The sequence below is a fragment of the Lagopus leucura genome, unplaced genomic scaffold (assembly GCF_019238085.1).
Source record: "Lagopus leucura isolate 7727_CA_CO unplaced genomic scaffold, USGS_WTPT01 Super-Scaffold_100053, whole genome shotgun sequence".
NCBI lineage: Eukaryota > Metazoa > Chordata > Aves > Galliformes > Phasianidae > Lagopus > Lagopus leucura.
In genome coordinates this window covers 1,958,732-1,978,152 of record NW_024962299.1, presented here as the reverse complement: position 1 = coordinate 1,978,152, position 19,421 = coordinate 1,958,732, and the positions used below count along the sequence as shown (strand labels likewise).

General features: G+C 50.0%; 1 protein-coding gene across 1 annotated transcript in view; it reads right to left on the bottom strand.

The window, feature by feature from the left end:
* Positions 1 to 6,834: 6,834 nt before the first annotated feature.
* SLC7A5 (solute carrier family 7 member 5) overlaps positions 6,835 to 19,421 on the bottom strand; it is a 32,672-nt gene continuing 20,085 nt past the window's right edge. The window contains exons 3-10 of the mRNA XM_042885903.1: positions 16,370 to 16,475; positions 15,631 to 15,675; positions 14,218 to 14,341; positions 13,065 to 13,168; positions 12,418 to 12,514; positions 11,815 to 11,964; positions 10,789 to 10,966; positions 6,835 to 9,150 (exon numbers count right to left, since the gene is read on the bottom strand). Coding sequence (XP_042741837.1) covers positions 9,095 to 9,150; positions 10,789 to 10,966; positions 11,815 to 11,964; positions 12,418 to 12,514; positions 13,065 to 13,168; positions 14,218 to 14,341; positions 15,631 to 15,675; positions 16,370 to 16,475 — 860 coding nt within the window. The 3' untranslated portion in view covers positions 6,835 to 9,094. The remainder of the gene's footprint in view (positions 9,151 to 10,788; positions 10,967 to 11,814; positions 11,965 to 12,417; positions 12,515 to 13,064; positions 13,169 to 14,217; positions 14,342 to 15,630; positions 15,676 to 16,369; positions 16,476 to 19,421) is intronic.

Here is a 19,421-nt window from a genome sequence, read left to right as displayed (position 1 = left end):
ACAGGTCACGGCAAGCAGGCATTGAAGTGGCTGAGGTTTGTAAATTGTGTTCCTGCAGGAGATCCCCTTCTGAATTCCACTTTTGTGATCCCACCATAGCTCCAAACTTTGGGGTGAAGGGCTCCATTCCTGCAAGCGCAGAGACCCAGGTGGCACTGGACCCGTGCAGCAAGAAGAAAATCCTATAGAAGATGATTCTCAAGATTTTGGGTCTTATCATCTGCCTGGGTTCGCTCAGGTTCCAGACTGTTCAATCAGCAGAAGGATTTTTCCATCTCCAGATATTCCTTCCTAAACCAAAATTTTACCAGCGACGATAATTTCCAATTACGCACAGGTACTGCTGTACACTTGGATTAGTGTGGCTTTAAATAACCCTCTTCTAGGAATTGGCACTTTGTGTTCATTCAATTATTCTCCCCACCTGAGGAAGGAGGCTCCAATTAGCAGCTGGTCAGCCCAGACCTCCCTGTTCTGCACCGCAGCTCCTGCTCCTGCCCCGTGATACACTGCCTGCAGCCAGCACGGATGTTTGCAGCAACTGCATAAGAGAGCACAGCATGTGAGAGCTCCAACCCTTTGCACCACGGAAAGGCAGCACCTCTTTGAAAGCAGCTTTGTCCATCTGGGCTTTTTTTCGTAAGGAGACACAATGCTGGCAAACAGTGAAATGCCATTCAGCAGGGGGGAGCTGCAGACAGACAGACGGACACGGTGGCATTGAGAGCCAGCAGCCCAGCGTGCACCAAGCACGAGATGTGGTGAAGCCACATCTTGGAATTACAGAATTGTGCAGGTTGGAATCACTTCTAGGATCCTCAGGCCCACCCCACTGTGCCCACATTCCTCAGTGCCACATCGCTGCAGTTCTGGGACACAACAAGGATGGGGACCCCCTCCAGTCCCTGGTCTCTCGGTGCAATGTCCCCCTGCCACGTTCCCTTGAGGTCCTCACACAAGCTCCTCGGTGCTTTGCACCCTTGATCTGCCCATAGCTCCCTGCTGCAGCTGTTGCAACCCCAAATGCCTTCAGCTTGCTTTACTCAGCTCAGATCGCACATACAGTTGGGTTTATTACCTACATGCAGTTGGTCTGCTGACTTTGCTTAGTGAAAGCAGGGGCCAGCAGCAGCCCCACTGCGAGTCCTTGCAGGCCCAGCAGCTCTGCGTGCCCTTTATGACAGCAGCTTTGGTTCCTCCTGGCCTGCAAGTACAGCACACCCTCCAGACATTGCCTTTTGTGTTAGCTGATCTGCTGACTTCAAGACAGGACGTGCAGCAGCACCTCACCCCACACCTCATTGCACCACAAGCCCAAATACCTGCGATGCCCAGACCTGATTTATGAGCTCCCCCAGCCAGGAAGGATGAGCTCCTTGTCACAGCGGCCACTGCTGCTCCAGACAAGTGGAGCAGGAACCTCTGTGAGCTCCGGAGCTCCTGCAGTCGTTGCCTGGATCCGCCAGGAACTCAATCCAAGTGGAGAACATGTTTGAGTTCCCACCACGCAGTTACACTTGCAGGGTTTGTACAGGCGCCTTGCCACGTCCGCACCATTTGCTTATGGCACACAGCGTGCGTGAGGCTCTGCACATTTTATTTTTATTACTCATTTTGGTGAGGATGCCGCTGGCTGCTCTGGAGGCTGTGAGTGCTGCCATGGTGCTGTTACAGACAATACCTCATTTCCAGCAGTCTGGGGAGGTGTTTGCTGATGCCCGGCTCACAGCTTGCATTGCACTGGCACCACGCACAGACAGAGCCTGGGTAAAGACCTTCAGCTCTTCCAGCAGCAGCCTTAGAAGTCAGTCATCTGCTCTTATCAGAGCCCTGGCGAGTGCATTTCTACCCCTCCTGCATGTCCCTGGCACTGCTGGTGCTGTGCTCCAAAAGATGACAAAGCGATGAGTGATGACAGTGCGAGCAGAGCAGCAGGAGCACAGCACAGTGCTGGATGGCCAGAGGAGTGCCCAGGCTGCCAACCTTCTGAGAGACACCTCTATTTCATTAGGGGACATGGAGGCCGCTCCTCATGGCTCCTTTTTGTTAAAAAAAAAAAAGCAGAACTTCCACTGCTTCAATTTTAAGAAGACAATTTTGTTCTCCTCTTTACTTTGCTGCAGGGCAGTTGGTCAATGCCAGTACTGTTAATTTTCCTCACACCTGGATCTCATTTTGCTACGTTAATTTACCCCCCTCAGAGGCTCTAGCCACAACCCCTCCTCAGTTCCTTTCTTTCCTTCCCATTTGTGCCCTTGAAACATCTCCCAGCGCATCACACCCTGCCCTCAGGCTGCCTCCTCCCCTCTGCAAACACATTTATTTGGTACCTTTCATCTTGTACACAAACCTTCAAATAAATGACTGGGTTAATGCTTTCTGCCAGGCTTGCCTCCAGCTCACAGAGTTACTGCTATGCTGCTTCATCCATCCTCGGTGGCAGACCCCCCAGCATCTCCATACCACTTTGGTTTTGGGGAGAGAAATGGGAAAACGTTGATCTCCATGTCTGATGTGCTCCAGGGCTGCATTCCCAGCCTTCTCCTCCCATCACAGCTCAGCCCCATTCCCACTCAGCCCTCCCAGCCCTGGGAACGTGGACCTCAGCACTGCTGTGCTTCACAACAGCCCCTTTTCTTCTCTCCTTTTGAACTTTGGTGCGGGCAGACTTCTGGTCTCACCAACATCCTCTGCCCACAAGCGTGTGATGAACATCACAGTGTGCTGAAACCTTTTCCTGCCTTTGTGTTGGGATGAGTGAGGCAGCTTTGTGCTCGGGATGGACGCACAGAGTAACGTCACAGAGCAGCACTGCAATTCTGCTTTTTGTTTCACGTGAGATCCCTCACTGCAGCCCACTGTGGATTTCACACAGGTCACCAGAAGCTGTCAGCTCCGACCCCATCCCAAGGCTGTCTTTCTGCCCAGGACGCTCTTCTCTCTGTCTCTGCTCGCTGTATTCCCTATCACAGCTTCTTGCAACTGCTCCAGGCCATCCCTGCACCCTCTGCCCACCCCAGCACTCCGTGTGCCCCCTCCCACACCGTGGACATCACCACTGGGCCATGCATTGACCTGCCTGCCTACCAGGATCTTTCCAAGTCTCCAAACTCAGATCTGGAGCTTTGCTTCCAAGCACCACGCTTCATCTGGCACAGCTCTTTGCACACACTCCCTGCAAAGCTCCAGCTTGGGAACGTCTCTAAGCAAGGCTGTAATGAACACAACACAAATAACTCATGTCATTTCTCCACTGCCACCTTCCCTGTCTGCACAGCCCTGTCCAGAGCCAGCTTCCCGCAGGCTCCAGCCCCATCCCGTTCTCATGCTGGTGGCAGCACTGTGAATGCAATGTTTGCTGAGTCTTATCAGGGTTTATTCTCTCTTCTGTTTTCCTTCTTTGGCCACAGCTGTCACTCTGTGAGTGATCTCTTATAAATCTGGTGGCACACGCTATTCCGCTCCCTGCCCACGCTGGCTTTTAGAGATGTTCTCCTTAGATTAATACCTCCACTGAGCACCTCTAACACAGCAAGTGCCCCTGGTTGCATACAACAGCCCTGAAATGCCCTCATTTCTGCACCCTGACTTCCTCCTTCACTTCATATAAAGCAGAATGTTGCTGCAGCAGCTGGGGTTGCTCTAAGGTGGCTGCAGGGCTCCATGCAGCACTGCCACCACTCTCTCCAAGCATTACTTTCTGCAGCAGATGCAACACTCACTCCTGAAGCTAGGACTGCCTCTTGGGAGCTCACTAACCACCCCCACCCAGCTGGCTGCAGTGCATAAATCCCCTATCAATGTGTGCAGCAGCACTGCAGCCTCACGCACTGCTGGGCTTGGAGCTTCATTCTGTGCCCACCTCTCCCTGTTGGTGTCTGCAAGAGCGTCGAATGAGAAACCTCAGCCCCATCTTCTCCCAAAGGGCAACAAAGGTGATGAGGGGTCTGGAACACAGGCCATATGAGGAGAGGCTGAAGGAGCTGGGAATGTTCAGCCTGGAGAAGAGGAGGCTCAGGGGAGACCTCATTGCTCTCTATAACTTCCTGAAGGGAGGTTGTAGTGAGCTGGGGGTCGGCCTCATCTCTCATGTCATTATTGATAGGACCAGGGAATGGTTTCAAGCTATGGCAGGGGAGATTCAGGCTGGACATGAGGAAGTATTACTTTTCAGAAAGGGTGGTCAGGCACTGGAATGGATGCACAGGGAGGTGGTGGAGTCACCGAGCCTGGGGGTGTTCAAGGAAAGGCTGGATGTTGTGTTGAGGGACGGGGTTTAGTGGGAGCTATTGGGAATAGGTGAACGGTTGGGCTGGATGAGCTTTGAGGTCTTTTCCAACCTTGGTGATTCTATGATTCTATAGTTGGTGCCCACAGTGGCACTCCTCACACCTCCACCTTTCCGTGTGCCTCCCATCACCCATTCCCCATCACCTTCATCTGCGTTAGGCCCAACCAGACACAGGGATGTGCGCGTGAGAGCAGGAAGGGCAGAGGGACCTCAGGACCAACAACAGAACCTTATGCGAAAGGAAAAGAGTTGGAGGCAAAGACCAGCAACGGGAGAGTTGTAATTCAGCTTTCTTTGTTAAAAAACAACCGACAAAACAAACAAACAAAAAAAAAAAAACCAACAGACAACCCAAAACATAAAACAACCCGAACACGGAACAGGTTTGTTAACCACCGACATAAAAGAATCAAGAAATACTAGAAAAAATACATGGTGGGAGACATTTTGTTTTACAAGGCAGTTTGATGGTGTTCCCATTGGCGGAGCAGCTCGGCCAGCCACTGAACTGCTGTGCCAATGGGACACAGACACTGTAAATAGCATCGACTGTAGAAGTATTAAGACTTAAAAGATATTTACCCCTTAAAAATAAATAGAACGTCATCTACAGCAACATTTAAATTAGTAATTTTTTTCTTTTCTTTTCTTTTGCAAAGCAACCAAATGCAACAAAAAAGGTAAAACAGGTGTGTAGATTTTCTGGAGGTCGAGATAACTCTTTCCTGCTTAAAAATAAAGGACAAAAATATGAACTTCAGAAGACAGGTTGCTCGGAAAAGGCAGCTCATTCTCCAGCAGTGACTCTCACCATTGTTCCACGGGTCAGCACCGGGTCCACGTCCCACCACAGTCCCTCTCTGCAGGGCTCTGGGGGGGGGACACGGGCCCCGCTCTGTCCCCTGAACAAATGGGGACATCTCTTGGGGTGTGAAAGCCATCCCTGTGCAGGACCGCATGGCACGTGGCAGCCAGAAGCCTGCACTGAGACGGGTGTCACCGATGGAAATAGTTACGATGTAGATATAAAGTCTCTTTTAGGCTACTTCATGAATTAATTCAATATTTTAAAAAAATATTTATTTTTTTTCTTCCTTTTCTCGTTGACGCTCAGCAGCTGGGGGAAGCATCACCCCTTGTAACGCAAGGAGCTCAAAGCAAAGAAAAATCCTCTGGACATGGATTCCTTAGGGATGACCTAACCCAAGGGACATCGCCAACCGCCACGGCTGGGAGGAGGGCTGTGCCACGCCAGGGGCTACGGCAGACCCTGAGCAGCGTGCAGCCCCCACCCCGTTGCCAGTTCCAGTTTGGATTGTGTAAACTGGGAAGAAACTTCCCACTCATGGGCAAAGCCAGCCATGAGGCTGCGGCTGCTTCTGAAGCAAGCAGCAAAGGACAGCCCTGTGGCAGCTCCATCACAGGACCACCTCCCATGCACACCACGGATAGACATGGGACTGTAATGCAGGGCTCTGGGGAGGTGCTGACTCTCAGCACAGCTCTCAGGCTGCCCTTCCCCAGCTGCAGTGTGGCTTCAGCAGCTTCCAAAGGCAAAATCCCAGCAGGGTCTGGCCGTTCTGTGCCTTCCCTTTGGATGTCTTTGGGAACCAGGCTGTGCACAAGCTGCTGTCCCACCCAGACAGCCAGCGTGTTGTGTAAGGACAGCACACAGTTGTTTGCTTCCTTTTGGATTGTTATTAAAGCCTGAGAGCACTGTGGCCATGGCTAAAGGCACAGGCAGCAGCAGACAGAGGAAACCTTCCTGCAGGGCCAGCAGCACCGCACAGCTCTTCCCATGGTGCTCAGCACACAGAACAAAGCCATTCTGCACCAGCTTCCACCCAACGGGTCTTGAAAGTTTGTGCAAGCACTGGAGCCCCTTTGAACTCAGCTATGCACAGATGGGACTGCTGGAACACAATGGTTTGTTTATCAGAGCAGGTTCGTGCTCAGGAAGAGGAACCTGAAGCACAGCCATGGGCTGTGGCCTCCTCTGAATCCCATGGGATGTTGTTCCATAACACCCACAGTGCAGGGACTCCAAAAACTCACAGCCAAGCTTCATGAAGAGCAGCAAGGCTCAGGGCTCAGCTTTGTACAACAGTCACTGCACAGTAATGCTCACAGGGACACGACTACAGAGCCACGGCCACTTACAGCTTTCACCCCTTGGAGAAATGGCTTTAGTCACATTTTCTTGTTGAAATGAAATTTGGTCTTATCTCCTTATTTATCACCTCCCAGATCTCTAGTGTAAAAGCCTTCTCTACCAGCCATGCCACCAAGCTCTACCAGTGGGGAATGAGCAGCCTCTATGAACCAGGGATATAAGAAATCAGGCTTTGGGAGGGCTGAGATGTGAGCTGGTCCAATACAAAAGTTGTGTGAATTTGTGCTGGTGCCTGGTTGGGTTTCTCCCTATACCTCTATTGCTGTGGAAACAAGGTCACCGCACAACGTGCAATGTCAATGCCAGAGGCAGCAGGTTTAGTAGCACAACAGAAAGATCCTTAGCAGCAAGTAGAAAATAATCAACGTTCTCAAAAAGCAAGCGAGCGAGTTAAGGTTTTAATTAAGATCAGTTAATAAAAAAATAAATCTCAGTGTGACATCTCCTCTGTAAAACCAGTGTGAAAGGGTCACCAAGAGGATATCGTTTGTTGATGGTCTTCATCACTGATGAAACTCATTAAGAGATATGCCCAAACCAAGCAATCCCCACACGTCTGGGAGACTTGGACCCATTTCTGAGCTCTCTGTGGATTGGTCTTGTGATGCAAGTTAAATCTGCTGTAAATCAGTACTCGACTTAATTCTGCTGGTTTATATTATTAGCACTGAGAGTCCCTAGGTTCAATCCAGGCCCTGCAGGAAACCAGTCCTGAGACTGCTGCAGCCAAAACCTGCCAAGACCAAAGGGGAAGGGGAGAGACAGGTTTTTCCCCTTGAAGCAGGCCATAAGGAGCGACCTCCCATCGCTACCCTGCAAAAACATCAGCCTTCAGCTGGAAGAGGACTCCTTGCAAAGAGGGGAAACTGAGTTCAGGATTTGTATAGCTCATGACCTTATCTATGCAAATGTCTCTCCATGGGTGCTGGCTCTGAGATGCTCCAGTTCATTGCACGTAGGTCCCTGAACAGCCATGCACTGGCCAGAACTTTGGGTACTTCTGCACTGCAGACATACCCCAACCAGCTGCAATTCTCCATAGGTTAACTCAGCTCGAGCAGAGCTCTGTGTTGACACATGTGAAGCATAGCAGAGCTGGGCTGGGTATCTCTGCACTGTATTGCCACGGAATAAGCACGTGGCCACAAAGGTTTCAGCGTGATGATTGTCTCACCTACTCCTGCCTTAAAGCAAAGATGCACACCTGGCAAAGCAGTAGCAAGGAGCTGCACATAGACACATGTGGGACATAGCTGTGGTCACTGCCACACACGCTGGGACAGAAGCTTAAATGCTTTTTTTGCTGAAGAGCTTCTTAAAAGGACAAAGCATGAGCTAGTAGTACCATTGGTGTCCTTAATGCCTCTTCTCCAAAATGACTCTATGCTAAAAGGAGAGAATCCAGTAGATAGCAATTGCTCTTGGAGGATACCAGCTTCCAAACAGCTTACTTTACAAAAGTATGGTAGAGAAAAAAAGAATCAACAACCATTTTCTGAAGCACAAGCACAAAGAAGATTGTAACAGAGACAAGTGCAGCTTACTGGTGGGGAAAAGATGCATTTGATTTCTAATTGACTATCACCTGGAGTGCAGAGGCAATATAAGCCACTTCTTCAAGAAGCCTCCAGTCCTGGCTTCCTTGAGCAAAACAGCAGACCAGGATTAAAGCAGGCCCCAGCCATTTGGGGTGTGTGCCCCCTCCTACTCCCCAGGCCAAGTTGGTCCTACCTCCCATGCAGAACCCAGGGAACAAACCAGGAGAATCCCACCCATATTTTATCTTTGTAGTTGGCTTAGGGGCATGCACTGATCACCCCAAGGGTAAGGACAGGGCAAAGCAGGGCTCACCCCACGGTGGATGACATCTACATGAAAACAAGGGTGAGCAAGCTAAGGAACCAACCTCCTGCAGTTCCCTGAGCTCACTGGGAGCAACAGGGCCTGCTCCATCCCAGCGCTATCACAACGGGGCTCAAGGTGGGCATTTTTGAGAAGGGCATCCCAGCAATCTGGCTCAACAGCAGGAGACGGTTTGGAGCCGAGAGCTACAACCACACTACAGCCGGGGACCAGACAGCCAAGTCCTCATTCTCATTTCTCTGACACTAGTTCTGCTCTGCCTTGTCTCACCTCTATCCATCACCACCAGTGGCACTCCCTGCACAGAATACAAAGCACCAGTAGCACAGATTTAGACATGAGCTTGCACGTGCGTGAGAGCCAGCACCAACCCAAGCCCTCAGACAACCCTTCCTCCTCATCCACCCCTTGACCAGGCAGGGCAGGTTGGTTAGGCTCATCGCTCGTCTTACTAAACCCACACAGAACTGAGGTACGGCCCTCAGTCTCACACGCACAGAGGCTGACTGGATGCACAAGAAGTCGCCAGCAGGAATTCCTCTTCCTGGCCCACGTTGGTACCTTGGTACCGAGAACTTCTCAGGCGGCAGCAGGAGGGCTGGAGGAGGCAAGGCAGAGCAGGCGGCACCGTGTCAGACATGAAGTTCTGACAGGGTGCTCCAGTGCTTAGGTTTTGTTGATGAAGGGTCAGAAGTGTTTTTTCTCCTTGTGTCGTCTTAAAACAATATTGTGCGTTTCCTCAGGCTGAACGTCTCTGCTTTTCCTGCTTACGATTCTTGCGGAACCACCTCCATCAGTTTCTGGCACATGGCTGTTGCGTGGACTACGGGAGAAAAAGCAAAGTACGGGTCAAAGAGATTGCATACAGAGGGCCTGGCATATTTATCTTGGTCTCAGTTCACGACTCTTTGTCTCAGAAGAAGCAGAGCACGCTCCTAGCCAACCCACTGCAGTTCTGAGCAGGGTTAGTCCAAGAACAGTGTAAAGCTGAGAGCAAACAAACCACAGGCTGCTCTCCACTCCTGCCTAGAACTCGAGCACGTAAGAGTGGGAGCTTTGCTCCTGCAGATGGATGCTGCACAGCCCTGGAACCACTCGGCACCAGTTTCTACTTGCATGATGACACAGTAACTGCATTTGAATGCCAGAGCTGTAAGCAGTCCAAACAGAGTTAAGCACAATAGCAGGAAGGGGCACAGGCCAAAGCGCTTCCTTCCAATTTGGAAAACCTTAGCAGTACATGCGTGCACCTTCTTTAAACCTCATTATTTTCCCAGCATTCATTATAGTGGCTGCTATCCAAGCACACCTTTCTGCTGCTTCCCTGTTTGGATGCCCACAAAGCAGTCTTGCCAAGGAAAACCAGCAGCAGTTCTATACAAGCACGCAAGCAGAGTCAAACTCAGATTCGTTGGAGGTGATCAAATCATTCACAATGTATATTCATATACACACATTTAAAGTTCACTAAGTTTCTAATGGGGCATTTGCAGGATTATCACTGTGTGTTCCTAGAGATTTTCTGTCTTATTCTTAAAAGCTGTTGGTGAGGGGAAATTAATTAATACAGTAATTTACCACCTGGGCACAGCAATAACGGCTCTTCAGGAACTGAGCCTAATACTCAGAATAATAAAAAAAGTGAGGGAAAAAAAGCTAAAAATAAAGAATTACGAGTGCTGAGCACCGTTAAACATCTTTTTCTTCTTCATGAAAAGCACCCAGCTGAGGCTGGGCATTTCTACACGTCTGCTTTTCTGGGTCAGCCTGCTGCACGAGGGCTGGGAGACAGATGGGAGACCTCAGTGCTCGGGCAACACGGACTGACTTTCTTGATGCAGTTGTTCAGACAGCAGTTGCCTGTGCCAAGCACAGCCTTTCCAGCCCTTCAAAATACACCCTGTTGGAAAACCTTACCCAAAGATGCCTTAAAAATAAGCCTCGTAAGAGAAAACATCCAGTGGACAAAGGGTTTTCTCCTCCCCTTGCTCTGCTGTCACATTTGGATGTCAAAGGGAGCTCTGACTGGAATAGATGCTAGCGCTGGCTGAGCGATGAAGTGGGACCAACTCTGATCTGACAGCAGTCAAATTTAGGCCAACTGTGCTCAGACTGCTGAGCTGTTATTACTTTTCCCTCCCAACACCACTCCAGAGGTATTCTCTGCTGGCAAAGGCTTGACCCTGTGCTCTTACAAGGGGCAGAATGCAGTAACGTGCTCATTGAGTTATGCTCCACCGCAGATAATTGGCCCAAATTTTGCAATTATCACAAGGCAAGGTGCACTTTAGGTGCTTGATAGATAAGGTAATCGTCAAGCTAAAACTTGTTGGCGCTCAAAGCATCGATCAGAGCCAAGGCTTTGGGAGTCCTCACTGCACAAACAAGAGCCAGCGCTGCTAGCTGCAGCATGCTCACCAGAGGCACTGCTGCACCCCTGCTCTGCTCTGGCAATACTTACAGATGCCCTGGAGAATCCACTTGGGCTTGTTTTGCCACCAGACCCCAAACAAATAAAAAGGAATCCCGCTGAAGATGATGGCAAAGCCGATCCCGCATTCCTTTGGTGTCATCCAGAAGGAAACAGCAATGAGAAACAAGCAAGCCAGGATGAAGAAAATGGGCAGGCAGATGTTCACCTAAACACAGACCAAAGAATGGGTAAGAACTTACAGCAGGGGAAGAGGGAAAACCATTCTTGAATGATTCCTTGTAAAAAACATCTGAACTGACAGCATCAAATGCAGCAGCAGACGCAGCACAAGCCATAGAAAGAGTTACTCTGGGAAGGCGTCAGTACAGGTCTGAGAGTTTGTTTCTCTCTGGCCCCCTGTTGCCTGGCAGAGACCTGAGTGTGCTCTGGGGGATGAGTGAGAAACATGCCCATAAGGAAGGCAGACATGCTTGTGGCTGACATGGTCTTGGCCTCCTCCCAGCCGGGATGCTGCGCTGCCAAGCTGGCCAAGGACAAATAGAACAGAGTTCTCATCTCTGCAGGCGTGGGTTTGTCTACTTTATTAAATCATTTTAAGTGAATTCCACGATGGTACAGAGCGTTTCACTGAGAGCCACAGCCTGGGGAGCATGCTGGTCACTGAGAGCTCTGTGCTGGGCCACCCCACATCTCTGCCACCCAGAGCATCCTTCATCCCCAGGCTCTCACAGTCACAACAGCTCCTCACCTCCTGAATAGCGAGTGCACCCAGTGGACAAAGGGTTTTCTCCCTTGCTCCCTTGCTCCCTTGCTCTGTGCACTCTTTTGGCAGATTTTGATGTATCTGGGACACCAGCGTTAACTACACAGCTCATGCTTCCATAGCTTTTCTCCTGGTGGCAATACATTTCCAATTCCACTCCCTTTTCCGTACAGGAAAAGCAGGTGAAGCCTCTGGCAGGTTTGAAGGAGCTATTCCCTATGTTTTCTCTGAGCACAAATGAAAAAGCCCAGCACTGGGAAGACCTGAAACAGTTCCTGCACTGCTCATACCTTGATGGGCCTTTCCAGCTCAGGCTTCTTGTAACGCAGCCACATCATGCCTATGATGGCCAAGGCCACACACAGCCAGTTGAAGAAGCTGAAGAAGTTGATGACTGAGAAAATGTCATTGGAGAAGGCGTAGAGCAGGGTCATGACACACTGCATCCAGAAAAAAATAAAGCCGTTAGCAAAGGGAAAGGTAGGCAAAACCTCTTGTATGAAAGCAACGAACGTGAGAGTTGTCTGCCAAGAAGAGAATCAGGTTGATCATTTTTTTACTCATTTAAGCTATTTTCAAATGGTGCTTGGAATGATTACTAAACAGAAGTGGAATTGCAGAATCATGCAGAATCACAGAATGGCCAGGGTTGGAAGGGACCTCAAGGATCATGAATCTCCAACCCCCCTGCCACATGCAGGGCCACCAACCTCCACGTTTAATGCTAAACCACTGAATATAAGATATGAAGAGAAGAAGGACCTATCCCCTCTCACAGCAGCAAGCAGAAATGGCTGCACTTGGAGTCCTTCTCCAAATGATTCATTGGGATCCCATCCCCGACCCTTTTCTCAATACCAGGCTGATGCTCCCCATCACATCCCAGGGCTCACCGTAAAGACGAGGGATGGTACAGGAGTGAGAAGCCTCGGGTGAATCATGGAGAGAATGGAAGGTAGGTGTCCTTCTCGGGATCCAACGAAGAACAGCCTGAGGGACACAGAGCAGCTATCAGCACCGCAACCTCCAGCTCTGGGCTGGGGTTTGTCTTCTGGGTAGGGATGGCCCAGAAAGATGTATTTATGTCCTTCTTTCCAGAGCAAACAGTTAAGTGACTTTCCTAAGATAACCTGGGGGAGATGCATCAGACCTGAGCCCCCTCAGCCCGTGTCCTGCCCCCATCCTTTCTCCTCGCTCTGGAGGAGTTCTCAGCCTTGAAGTTTCGTAAGTTTCTGGTTTTCATTACACCCACTTTCTCAGGCAATGCCAATGAGCTCCAAGCCTGTTTGTTTATGTTCTAATTAACTTCAACAGGACTTTGCTTGAGGAACAGAAGACTCGGATGACTGCAGGCTCTCTTTTTAAATCAGATATGGTTTTATTTTTGTTTCTATCATTCCCCACATGGCCTCCAGACCCTTCAGATTTTGTGTCCACCCACAGCTGCTCTGGGGAGGACAACTGTTCCAAACCCACAGGCATCGAGCACTGCTTGTAAACAAAGCAAGAAACAAAGCCCAAAACTCAGCAAGAAACGTACCGGGAAGAGGTGAAGAGGGATCCATTAACGGATCCAAAGCACGATAAGCCCACAAAGACAGGTATGATCCAGGACATGACACCAAGGTGATAATTCCCAAAGTCCTAAATGGGGTCAACAAGAACAGTACATCACACCCAAATGCCCAAGAGAACTCATAGCTGCCTACAAAGCTGTAACGTTTGCAGTAATCTGAGCAGCTAACTCTTTCCCTGAGAACTGAGAGGCCAGATTGATTGGAACGGTTACCCAAAAGCTCGCAGCCAAATGGAAGTAGGTTCAGCCATTCAGATGTTGCTAATTGCAGGCATGGAGCTGAGTGAGGACACTGAAACACAGCCCCTTACAAACACAGTGACATGGAGTCGTAGCTTTGAATTACAAACTCACTCACACTGCAGTCCCACGCCATCAAGGCATGTCGACTTTGACAGACATGCAAAGGAACACAATTAGAGAAACGCAATGCAGGCTGCTGTTTCATATAGTCATAGGATCATAGAATGGCCTGGGTTGAAAAGGACCATAATGATCACCTAGTTTCAACCCTGCTGCCACACAGTGGCTTGCAGGCTGGAGCTCTGTGCTGACCAAAGGATGGAGCTGTCACCTGATGGTCCACGCAGACCATCCTGGGTCAGGAGATTCCCCCTAAAGCACCAAACAATCCTGGTCACACAGTTTTGCAAAGTCATGCCACACCACTCATTTCTGAAGCAATCAGATTGCTGACCTCCGTGACATTTTAATTAATGGAGGTATTCTTTTTGCTTTCTTAATTGTAACAAGGAAGATACAGAGAGAGAGAACAGTTCAGTCCACTATTGTCTGAATGACCTTTTCCCATAAATATCACGTTCCGGTAACTGATGATAAGTCATGGGGCCAGCAGCAGCAACCTGGGCTATTTCTGAACGAAGAGCAGTGTTAACTGACCCCCCTTCCCCCATCTGTGATTAATCCCCCTGGTATCATGCTATTCTTCCCTGCTCCGTCACAGTTGCTCTTTATTTCCCGTCAAACAACAGCTTATTTATTTATTTTACATGCAGCCACCGTCAACGAGGGACAAAGTAGGAGATGTATGCAGAGATTGTAAGTTCAATTTAACCAGCCCTGGAAGCCAGATGAGTCACATCAGAAATGCACCTACCACTGCCACAGCTTCGGACGTCAGCATCTGCTCCGTGGACAGGGTTGTGAAGTAAGCCAAGTTTGTCAGCACATAAACCAAAGTGACTACAGGTAGTGAGATGATGATAGCCAGAGGCAGGTTTCTAGGAAGAAAACATCAATTGTAAGGCAGCTCGAGCTCAGGAGACAGCTGCTGACAGGGCGAGCTGAAGGCTCACGCTGCAGCCCTCCTGCACTCACTTCGAGCTGGCAGGAGCTGTTCTGCTCCTCCGTGGCTCTCCAGCATACATAGAATCTGTCACACTGCTTTCCTCCAGAAAATGGGAACAGCCTGGTGCTGACAGAGTGAAGGATGATGGCAGAAGGGGGTTTTCTTACAGAGGGAGACTCTGGCTGTCTGGGCAGGCAGTAATCCACGGTCACCGTCACAGCAATCAAGTAAAACTAAAACCTCACGGCTCTTGGTAGCTGTAGCATCAGCACTGTCATCCTCTTTGGACAACGGATGTGCATTTGTGCTGGTGGCTTTTTTGTGGGGGATGGAAAGAGCAGGGGTTGAGTTGGCTGTTTTTAAGCTCTAATTCTATGCAGCTGGTTGAACTCAGAGAAAATGAGTTCAGGCATGGGTTGAGTGGAGCTGCAAGACTGAGGCTGCATTGGTACAAACGTGCCTTTCCCAGCAGCCTAACCTCATCTGTAAGCAGAAACTGAAAGAGGAAACCCTGCTTGATTTCCCCATATAGTTGGTCCAAAGTCACAGGTGGCGAGACTCAAATGCCATGGCTGCATCCAGAAGACAAGAAAATTACTGCAGACTGCAAAAACTTCCTTTAACTGCGTTAGTCAAGAAAAGAGCACACCAATCTTAGCTCCCAGCAGGCACTAATCTCCACTGGGGCCAGCCAGGAGCAGGCTCTGATCCCAAAGCCTGTGCTGATGGGAGGGCTGCACCTTCCCTACAGGCAGAATGGATCTATCAGCGATGCTCTGCTTTGGTGCAGCCCATCCTCACCTCTCCAGCTCCCTTGGCACTGCCCTGAATGGCACGAGCAGTGCAGAAAGCAGCCCGTTGCTCTCGACAGAACAGGAAGAGCACATGACAAATGCATGCCTGCACATTGTTGTGGGAGTTTACACAATAAAGCAATAAAGCTGTAAGTGCCTCTTCCTTGCCTATAATTCAGAGGGGTGCCATGCCAAGGAAATAGGACTCTCCAACAACGCAGATAATATCAGCAGCACGGGAATCCAGTGTAAGCAACAGCCCTTCTCAGACAGTGATTATAATTCCCCTTCCCTTAATCCAAGGCAGAACAATGCCATTAGCCTGTTTCCCTAGAAAGAGGGACTTAAGCTTCTGGGCTGATGAACAACCCATAATAACACATAACAGGGACAGGCACGAAGTTTCCCTTCCAGGGAAGTCACCCACCTGTAGGGATTTATCATCTCTTCTGTAACAAAATTCAAGTAATTCCTGTAACGTGAAAAGAACAGCAATGAACTCAGGTTAGTAAATAAAGCCCTTCACCCCTATCTGTCTACAAGGGAGTTTTAGGTGGGATAGAATCCAGATCTTGCTGTTAAACTGGCAGTGGGTGATGCCTAGTTGCAAACCTGCAGAAATGCAAGCCCTGGCTGCTGTAATTTGCACCACGCTGCCAGCTGCCCTGCAAGAGGAAAGGAGAGCTGGCTGCAGGCTCAGGGCTGGTGGCAGGGTCAGCCTCTGGGCAGTGCGATGGCTTTCACTGCAATTTGAGCAGCTCCTTGGGCTGCTCGGTGCTCAAAGGGGCTGATAGTGATGTCCTCCAGGAGTTTGGTGCTGCCACGGATGGACACGGCAGCCTCCCCGCTTTGCCATACCTAAACTCATCTGTTAGCATGCAGTCAGTGTCTGCTAAGGGATTCCACCCTCCTGCTTTCTTCTCAGGAGAGAACTCAAACAATCCATCATCTGCTGCCTTTCTGCTGCAGTAAAGTGGCTGGAAATTGCACGTGAAGAACAACTACTGACATTACTAGGGGAACCCAGAGCATCCATCTGCCTCACTGCCCTAGTAACAACAGAGAGTGGGAAGGTCCTGGATGATGCTCCTGCAAACACAGCCTAGGGACAAGTGGAACAAACTGGAGCATTTAACACTAAGAAAAGGAAGAGGGCTGCGTCTTACCATCCTCCATAGGCAAAAAGACCACTGTACAAGGCCAGCACGATGTTCCCCACGCCCACTTTTGTGTTTTCAAAGGAGTGCTCAGGAGTCAAGCTCGTCACATCACCTACAGAGGAAAACAAGAGGAAAGGATTGATGCCAGACACCTGATGATCCCACTGCTGCACTCTGGTGCTGTGTTGGAGAGCACCTGCACCCACTCAGATTGCGCTGACTCCTCCAGTTTTACAGTGCTTGATTCAGTTGGGGTAATGCACCAAATAATCGGGCCCAGATCTGCCATGTTGAGCAGCAGGCCATTAGCAAGCAGTCAGACTTTCTCACACAGCAACGTGCTATCACCAAGGTAATCTCCCAGCTATCTCCCCATGAAGAAAACACTCTGGGGGCCTTCCTGCTGGAAGATGCTAAGCAAACAGACATGCTTGCATTGTTCTCTCAACTGAAGGCTGCTTTCGTTCGATAAAAACCCCAGGATTTCCTCCAGTTCCACCTGATAAAGCAGAGGGTTGTGGCAATGGCTTTGATTGTGGGAAGTTAGCTTTTTTAGGGCTTGAATATCAGAAGTTAGCTCCTTTAGGGCTCGAGGATCCAAAGTTCCTGTTATGGAGCTGGCTTTTGAAACAAGAAGCCATTAATAGAGGACTCGATTGTATACTTGGTCACAACTCCCCCAGTGCAGCCAAGGGTTTATTTATTTTGCTTCACAACACTCTGCAGCTGTTTTGTTCCCTGCCTTTTGATGTGGAGGCTCTGTGCTTGCCCCGTTGGCGAAGTCACGCTCCCTTTGGTGCCCTCGGTGAGGAAGGAAGGGGAGCAAGCAGGGCTCAGCACCATAAACTGCATCCAGACTGCAGCCACAGAGCCCTGGCTGCACGCAGGGAGCCCCCATCAGCCCATGTGATTCCTCTTAGGGCACAGATCTTTGCTAATCGCCCAAGCCACTGCATCACGTGGCAGTCAGCAGCGCCTGCAGCTTATCTCTTCTGCTTTCAGCATGGGGTGCCCAGCCCTGCAGGTGGGGAAAAAACAGGGTACAAACAACAAGAGGAGTTTTTTTTAACTCTTGCAGTATTTTCTTCCCCCCTTACACTGGGAAGTTTCACACTGGAAGTGCCACCAATAGCTCTGTTTGTGAGGGCAGATAAAACAAGGATGCCTTCAGGGACCTTTAAACATACAGCACTACGTTCCCAGCAGAGAGAAAGGGCCAGGCTCTGGTCTGCTGGGGGTGCTTCCCTTTGTGGCATGTTGCTAGAGACTGCTCCAAACCCATGCCAGTGATGTGAAGCTGTGACACAGAGCTGTCCTATATGTGGGAGCATTGCATCCCTTGCTCCATCCTTTCCATCCCAGCCATTGCCCATTTCTCCCTCCTGCTGAGTCCCACCCAGAGCTCAGCACCCTCTTTTGCTACACATCTGCTGCTGGGAGCAGCATTACAAAAACAAGTACAAAAGCAGGGCAGGGGGGCAGAGGAAAAAAGGGAAGCAAAGAGATCAGGCAGTGCTGTGACTTGTCTAGCATCAGCCAACAATAATTACAATTAACCAAGCTGACGGAGGCTACAAAGCAGGGCCCAGCTGCCTGTTCCTGAATGAAACGAGGAACTGAAACAGGAGAGCTGTGTGGAAACGCAGACTGATGCAATGCTGCAAAGTTTAACCTTAATTCTTGGCTTATGAGTTCAGTCACATCATCTTAATGTAGCATTAATGCCCTGGCCTGGATCTGAACAATGGAGCTGAGGTGGGTGTGCATGGCATCACATTCTGCTCCTTCCATCCCACAGCCTCAGCTCTCCTTAGTTTATTTTCAGCACCTCCTGAATAATTACCAGCCTAGTTCTTTCCAGGTCTTTTGTTATGGGAATAAGCGACAGTTTTACAGGGATTTTAATTAGTTGCTGGAATCACATGCTGATGGTGTAGGAGAGCTCTGTGGGCATTTCAAACAGCCCTTAGGATGTCTGCTCCCAAAGACCTGCTGACCTTCTGTTCTCACATTTGCTCTTCTGCCACACCTGCAGGTTTCACTCTGTGTCTCCCCAGCCTCCCCAGGCTGTGTGTGGTGCCATCAGGGAAGGGCTGAGCTGGCACAGCTGCCCAGAAGGGGAGAAGAGCACAGCTGAATGCAGCATCACGAAGCAGCAGGGAATGGCAGGTTTATTCCTGGGCTTCTGAACAAGTCCACTCTGAAGATGACATCTCAGCTCAGAGCTGTCCTTTCAAAGCTCCATCCTGCCCTGCCAGAGACAGTAACTGACTTGTGCCTCATAGCAGTGTGGTCATAGACACAGCCAGCACCACATCTTGGGGTGAAACCAACCAACCATAGACTGCCAGAAAGGGATGCCAGCTGTCTTTCTAGGTGGGCTAAGCTTTAAAAGACAGCAGGTGAGCTCCGACTGCACCCACCCAGAGCTGACTTTGCTAACAGAGCCACCCCATCACCAACTAGTCAGAGGTTCAAGCAGCTGTTGGACTCACTCTTGGAAGAGAAATCCATCAATCTACATTTGCTGCAGAAGATCTGGAGGCTGAAAAAGGTGCCAGAAGAGCCTCCATGTTCTTAGGTTCACCCACAGGTGACTGCTCTTGGGCCATGGCTGGAGACTGGAGATACTGGGCTGGGTGGTGCAGCTCAGTCCTTCTTACCTCCTTCCTCTATCACAGACACTTTCCCACCCTGTTCAAAACAGAGGGATGAACTTCTGCTCCAGACAGACACTCCATCTTGCCCTTTCCAGCCCAAACTCAAGCCTCTAAGCAGACCTGGGATCAAATCAACGGGTACAAATTTGCAGCTGAGATTGCCAAGCATGGCAACGGCTGTGCAAGGGCTTTGTGAGCAAACCCATCCCAGGCTGCAGGCAGGGGTGTGCTCTGCTCATCCCCTCAGCTCCTGCATCCATTCCATCCCACCGCCAGCTGCTGGGAGCAGGCAGTGCCCTGCCCGTGCCTGGCACCCTGGTGCTCTGAAACCTGGTTTGAACTGGCTGCTCAACCGCACTCTGCTCTACAATTAACCAAATTAAGGTAACAAGCTCTGA